Source organism: Ciconia boyciana, chromosome 8 (genome assembly GCF_034638445.1).
Source record: "Ciconia boyciana chromosome 8, ASM3463844v1, whole genome shotgun sequence".
Lineage (NCBI taxonomy): Eukaryota > Metazoa > Chordata > Aves > Ciconiiformes > Ciconiidae > Ciconia > Ciconia boyciana.
In genome coordinates, this window is record NC_132941.1 from 28,859,141 (window position 1) to 28,866,508 (window position 7,368).

Here is a 7,368-nt window from a genome sequence, read left to right on the forward strand (position 1 = left end):
TTACATAAACAGTGGATCGGCTCTGCCTTTGGTCTGGTAGCTCCGCTTTTTTCCCAGAGGTGTGGTCTCCATGACTTTCTGTCATGCTCCCTTTGATGTCAAAACTGTTTCTACTCAGCTGCAGGGCTGCAGCCTCGCATTTTGAGAAGAAAAATAAAAATGTGCTGTACCACAGGATTGCATAAGGTTTGTACATCTCTCTTCCGGATGGATATTCCAGTACATACATGTGCAAATGATTTGAAAAAAGTTAAATAGATTTTTACTAGCTATATTGTCAATGATGGCATCCAGCATTTCCAACTGGGATGCTTAAAATGAAACGTGCGTATCAACGTGAGACCCTACGTAGCCTGATTTCTGGGAGCCCAAATTACATGTGTCTTGCCTCTGCAGCCTGGGACTGCCCAGCCCTGCTCCCATCACTGTGGGTGCTGTTTGGGAAATGAAGGCAGCAGCCCAGCTGCCCATTATTTTGGCCAAATGTGTGATTAATTTCAAGATGGAGGAAAAAAAGTGGAGTTTGCTATCTGGCTAGGCTCTTGCCCATAGAAAAGCCCTGTTTGTAAGCACTTGGTGAGGCATTACTCATGGTGCGGTTCTGGGAATTAGAGTGGAAAAAAAAAAGATAACTGTGTCAGATGCTAAATTTGCATAAAATAACTCAGATGGCTCATTAAAGGAACCAGTGGGAGACACTAACACTTGAAATTTCAAAAGCTGCATAGCTTTTCAACATACAAATGTTGAACTCATTTTCGGTGGTATAAAATCCAGGAGACTTTCCTGTGTAGAGATGGATGCTGCCATCCCAAACCCCCAAATCTGGACAAGCTTTGTTTTAGGAGATGTTTCCCCAGGCAGTACCTATTTCATTTTGCTAAATGGTAAAGAAATGATTCTGCGTGGTTTACTTCAATTTTACTTGCCTCACCGAGATACCCTGTAGTCTGGAGCGTGTGTGTCGAAGTGGAAAGCAGAGACACTTTCCCCTTCTTTATGACCCCTTAAAAAACAACAAAATAGTTACCGAGCACAGCACAGTCACGCAGCCCCTGTGAAATAACATTTTTGCAGAATTTTTGCATCAAGCAAGAACAATGCGATGGAGGTGACACTTGCGCAGTTGGATTAGTAAGAGAGAAAGCAGTAACCAGCAGCTGTAAGTACAAATTACAGCTGGTAAAACTGCAGCCATGAAAAATAAGCACACGTTGAAGAGGAGGAAGGGACCAGGCAATACCCTGTAGAGATGGAAGGAGGGGGGTGAAAACTCAGCAGAAAAGCATGACTTTTAATTAAAGAAATAATTCTAACCTTTTTTTTCCCCATATAAGGCTATAGCAAATAAATCCTTCAGTAGGGTACTTGGGGCACCAGGAGGAAAGGATGATATCAAAGCTTTGTTGAGCAACTTTAAAGATTGATGTTTAAAAGGAGTTAAATGAAATTCGGTGTTGCTGTCTGAGGAAATACAGATTTGCTTTTGCTGTCTGAAGGTCTGGGTCTTGGGTAAGAGATGTCTTACAGTGCTTAAAACCTCTGCCATTGCCAAAGTTGAGGTGTTTTAAAGTTCCTCCCCAGCAGAAGGACTTTTTGGGGAAAAATAAGTGGAGAAATAAGTTTAGATAAACTCTTTCTTTTACCTAAACCTCCTCTTCTTCCTTGAGCTTTACACATGTTACTGAAGTCCCCCAGCAGCGTGCGTGGCAGGTAGAAGTTACAGCGCGTGTTTTGCAGCTGGCTGGAGCCAGGACTGTATTTAGGGAATGAGCATTGCCTAACTGGGGAGGAGAAAGGCGCCTTTTACAAAGGCATATTTAAAATCCAGAGACAGGGCATTGATCTTGGTAAAAAGGACTATGCCATCCACCGTTCAGCTCTGGAGTTTGCTGCTACTTCGTGTTCATGGCGTTTGATCAAAGAGGACCTATAAATACTGCATTGTACCTGTGCAGTTTATAGTCACCTCCTCTGCTTTGGGGTATGTGTGATGCTGGCCATCAGTCTCTCCCACTTGGATCAAGGGGGAAAGCTCAAGGCAGCTTTGTAATTTAATTTGTGAGTGTTTGATGTCAGTGTGAGCTAACTAAATGGTGGGCCGTTAAAAGCCGTTTTTGGAGGGCTGCTGTCATCTAATGTGCCCACTCACTTGTGTTGCAGTTCGTTCATTCGATCGTGTTGCTTCTTGCTGGTTAATTTGTGTGTATTCAGAAGAAGAGAGCCAAAAGGAAAGGGATACATGGACATGGTGGCTGTCCCTGCGCTTAAAACGTGAATTCCCTCCTTTATTTTGCTATCCTGGTTTTCTTGAGAGCTATGCTACATGCATGGTGCGGTATATTCTGCAGCCTGGTTGGTGTGGGTGGGCTGGGAGAGATGTGCAGTCTCCCCATGGCTCGGTTGGCAAGGTTCGGGCGTAAGGCCTGGGAACAAAATTAATTCAAGTTTTCTTTAATGATTACATTGCCTCTGCCCTCCCCAAAGCAGGCTCTGGCTGCCAGGAGGACACGCACAGAAGCAGTGGCCATATCCTGACTTACGGTGACAGAACTGAAACATAGAGTAATAACTGCAGGCCAGAGCTACATCTCTCATGTAGGAAAGGATTTTAACTCAAAAAGAATAATTACAGGGAAACAGCGGGTGCCCACTTGAAATTATATATATTTTAATCTACCTTCTGTCCAATTTCAGTTTTCTCCTGCATTATTTAGTAAAAGGAGGGATTTTATAGGGGAAAAGGACCCAATGGTGGCTGTGGATTCCTCCCTGAAAACCCCAAACCTCACGTAGGGGAGCAGAAATGGGGTGGAAGGAACCAATAATCTGAATGTTCATGAAAAAAAAAATCCTATTAGAAACATTTTATGCGGTTTCTAATTAATCTGGTTACAGTTGGGTGCTTATTTTTTCCTTTCTGACACACAACTCTTCAAAATTTCTGAAGGGCCAGTAGCTCTGCAAAGGGACCAGAGTGCATGAACCTAGAAGGATTCTGTGGATGAAAGCAGAGGCTTTTTTTGGTTTTAGTCTGATTGTGTGTCACACCACTTCCCTGTTTTGCCTTGCTGAAGGGGAGGTCTGCAGCTAGATGTTCATACCAGTTGCTGTGGGCTCACTGCCACAGTGCAAAGTCTCTCCGGACGGGGTTTCCTCGAGTCAGACTTTGTAGGGAAGCGATTTAACGTAAAATATGCTCACATTCATGCAAAGCCTTTCCGTTTTATTGAGTATCTGGAAGGGAGCAGGGTGTTTCAGCCCCGACAAACAGTAACAACTGAGCTGCTCTTACCTCCCCTCCTTCCTTCAATTAGCAGCTGTCAAAGGGAGACTAGAGGGCAGCCAGATGCACATGAATACATGTAGGGAAACAGCTAAACCAACCCAGTGAGGGGTTTTTTTCCCTTTATGCAGCAAGATCTACTGCATAACCCTGACAGATTGATAGCTCTATGGATTGCTCTTTTCTAGAGGTGTGAATAAAACTACCACTTCCTTCTTTGCTGATGAGCTCAGCTGCCAGTTTGGGGGGGGGAGTGAAATAATTCGTTACAACTTTTTATTTTATTGCAAGGTGAACCTTGTCTGCTCCCTGCAGAGCCTGTCACAGGGAGAGAGTGGATGGGTTCATTCTGCAATTATTGACCCTTGGTTGCTTAACAGGAAAATCAGTTTTTATTATTCCCAGCCTGTTGGAATAGTTGCTTCATACGGTATCATCTTTGCAACCCTGTCAGAAGGAGCTGCCTTGTTGATCAAACCTGTCAGGAGAGGTTTCCCACCTCGTGTTTGCTGTAGTGCTGACACTTCTTCCGATTTTGTAACCAAAGGGTGGGGGAAAACATCTCATCTCTGTTTTTAATGTTTATCTTGAACACAGAGGTATCAGCATGTCGGTGCTCACCAGCAGCCTCTCCACACCCAGTGCAGTGTTGCAGTAGGAAGGTGAAGGCTTTGAGGAGCCTGGTTTTGAGGCATGCGTTGAACGGGCTGGGGATGAAGCTTATTTCAAGCCTCTTTGAACATGACACGTTCTCGTAAAGGCAGTTTTCCGTGGAGGAATAAGTGTCTTCCACTTCTCTGCCTGCGTTCGCTGTAGTTGGCAGATCACGACATCTAGCTAACCTTGTGTCCTCACTCTGTTGCAGTGACAATGCAGCAAGTGGCCAGGACGGTGGCCAAGGTGGAGCTCTCCGACCATGTGTGCGACGTGGTGTTTGCACTCTTCGACTGCGATGGTGAGTGACCCCAACCTTGCCCTGTTCTTCTCAGCCAGGCTGGATGAGAGTCAATCCAGGGAAAAAATGCCAGCCATGAAAGCTTGCCTTGGCCTTGGCTCTTCTTGCCGTGCTACCATCCATTTGTTGACTGTGCATCTGTACTGATGCGCCTGCCCTTCTAGGAAGGGTATCTGATGGTACCCAGCTTCTCAGATGTTGATCTTAAAGCACTGGCTGCAAGTATTTGGCATGCACAGCTTGCTACACAGCTTCCCCCCCCCCAACTCTATTTTGTTTAACAAAATTAGCTATTGTGCTCCAGTGTTGGAAACGAGCCTATCTGGTACTTTGTTATCTCCAAAGTCCTGGACAAATATCAGCTTGCTTAATTAATGGCAGCTCTGTGCCCTGCTGGGAAGCTCATTGCTTTGCTGGCCTGCAGAGGATGCAAGTGTTTTGGGGTAGCTTGTTGCCACACTGAAGCAGTCTCAGGTTGATTTAATGAGAATTAGTGGAGTCTCTGCCACCAGGGGATGATGGCAGCAATTCAGACTTGGAAAGTAGCAATATTCTGCATTTGCCCAAAACTATCAAGCCAAAAACAGAGACCTTGCTGGCGCCCTGCTTGTCCAGCACAGTCACCAGGATCTGGCAGCTCTGAGCAGCAGCAGTGATGCATAAATAGACAGTTGTTTGCTTTCTGATATAAATATGAACATGAAAAAAATATATTTATTTTCTTCCTTGTTGTCCCTCTTGGTTTCAGCCCCACCTACTTCTTTGCATGTTTCTAAGGTTGCATCTCTTGTTTTATTTTTCTCTGTGCTTCAGTGCCACTTCCTGATACAATCCTCAAGCCATATGATCAGACTGGAGATTAGAGTGAACTGAAGCGTAGCCGAATATTCTCCATTTGCATCCTCTCATAGGAGAATTGGCTAAATATTTTGATAGCAAACCTTTGGGGGGGAAAGACTGTGGTTGCCAGAGGAGTCCCTGTAAGGAAGGAATCAAGTGGAAATGCAGGCGCAGACTTTTTTTGTGTGTGTGTGTGTGTTTTCACTCCATTAGTGTTTATAGACATTACCATGCACACATCAAAAACCTGGAGCACTGGAGGGAATTTTACTCACCCCTTGATAGTTTGCTGGAATTTTGCTGCCCAGATTTGCATTCAGATGTAAGGCAGGAAAAAAAGCTCTCAGATGAAAAAACTCGTTCATGAAATGTAACAACGTGGTTCCCTGTATCAGCTAGAGAGATCATCTCTCCTTTGATCTGGGGAACTGATGGCACTGGCGGGTTTATTTCTTGAGGGCTGATGTCCCTCATATTTCTTCTGTGCCCAAAGGTGGGTTGCTTTCCTGTGCTGCTCCCCAGAAGCTAAAATCAGTGGTATCAGCTGTGCACCATAGGCAGGGGAGCAAAACTGGCCACGGGATACATGTGGCATCGTGGCAGAAGGCATCAACCCCTCAGCAGACAGGCGTCAGGCTGTTGGTCGTGCTGTGGCTTGCTGCTGTCCTCTCTGATCAACCAGCACTCTAAATAAAAATCCCAGAGGTTTTAATTTTGGTAGTTAAGCAACTACGAAATAAAATTTGCCTCAATTTACTATAATCTTATTGTTAACATAAATTTAGTTGACATAATTCTCAATAACCTCACTAGATTACTTTAATGAATCCTCCCTTCTACTCCATTAAGAAAAATCTGTGCTCTGTTACCTTGTGCTCCCATAATTTCCTAAATCACTTAGTGGAGTTTTCTGTGGGTGCATGGGCATTTGCTTTGCATTTGCTTTTCTGTCTTCAAGCCCCAGCGCTCCAGGCCCTGCAAGATGTGGCAGTGCCAGGCTAAGCAGGGCAGTGTCTGTAGGGTTGGGATTTAAATGCTGTGGTTCAGCAACCCTTGCTCAGCAGGATATTTTGGGAGGTTGAAGCCAAACGTGATTCCAGTCTCTGCAAGAAATGACACTTTGGCTGCTGCCCTTTAAAGTTAGTGTATGCGGGGAGGAGGTTGTTGGTGGGTTTTAGGGTTTCTAATTTTTTTTTTCTTCTCACAGGGAATGGCGAGCTGAGCAACAAGGAGTTTGTTGCCATAATGAAGCAGCGCCTTATGAGAGGCTTGGAGAAGCCCAAGGACATGGGCTTTACCCGACTCATGCGGGCAATGTGGAAATGCGCCCAGGAGACGGCGTGGGACTTCACCATGCCCAAGCAGTAGTGGGGTTGGGGAGGAGCACACAGATTCCCTATCTCAGCCCTGCCACCACCACCTGCGGGTGAGCAGTGCTGCTCTGGACACCTGCAGGGTGGCACCATGCTCTGGCGAGCCCAGACTGTTCCTAACAGGAGATTTTTGTAAATCGAAGTTAGAAATCAAAGCCTGTTGTATTTGCAGCTTCTGCTTGCCACTGGCCCCTTAATATTCCTCTCTCTCTCAGGAAAAAGAAATGGACTTTTCTTACTGCTACCACCTCTGCGTCGTGATACACCCTGCCTGCAGAGCTGGGCATCGAGCAAGCCGGTGGGGCTGCACCCAAATAATTTTTATTTAATGTTATTGCAAAATGACATGGGGTTTATTTTAATTCTTAGATTGCTCCTAAGAAAGAAGCTGTGGGATTCCTGGATAGATCATACTGGTGGGACCTAGGAGCAGAGGCTGGAGCAGCCAGGTGGTGAGAGCACCCCAGGATTTCAGTTGGACAAATGCTCTGTGCTCCCCCAGACTGTTGGGGTGTGGAGGGGCTGCTTGAGCTGAGGTGCTGCCTCTGGTGTAAGTGCAGTTAAAAATAGTGGAGCAACTGTCTCTCCTGCCCATCCTGCCTTGCATAAGCAAGCCGTTGCAGGAGGTCTCTAATTATTTTTTTTAAATGGGGAGCCCTCTCTGTGGGGAATTGCCGTTCTGTAACGGGAACGGGCTGAAAGGTGTTATTTGCTGAGTGCTGTCCTCTCTGTAAAGTGTCGTGTAAAGAAGTTGCTCACAACAACATGGCTCATGGCTCATCACTTTTGATTGCTTCAGGTCTTCACCTAAGGCTGGTGGTGAGTCACTGGAGATGGGGCGTTTTGGAAGGGGGAGAAAAAAACGTGATGATTTTCCAGAGTTGGAAAGACAAAGCCTAGAAGTGCTGGAAAGG

At 45.6% G+C, this 7,368-nt stretch overlaps 1 protein-coding gene across 2 annotated transcripts in view; it reads left to right on the plus strand.

Annotated features, from left to right (window-relative positions):
• Positions 1-6,508, plus strand: part of MICU1 (mitochondrial calcium uptake 1) — a 111,131-nt gene extending 104,623 nt beyond the window's left edge. For both annotated transcript variants that reach the window (XM_072869636.1, XM_072869637.1), the window contains 2 exons: positions 4,152-4,241; positions 6,289-6,508. In XM_072869636.1, coding sequence (XP_072725737.1) covers positions 4,152-4,241; positions 6,289-6,449 — 251 coding nt within the window. In that variant the 3' untranslated portion in view covers positions 6,450-6,508. The remainder of the gene's footprint in view (positions 1-4,151; positions 4,242-6,288) is intronic.
• The last annotated feature ends 860 nt before the right edge of the window (positions 6,509-7,368 follow it).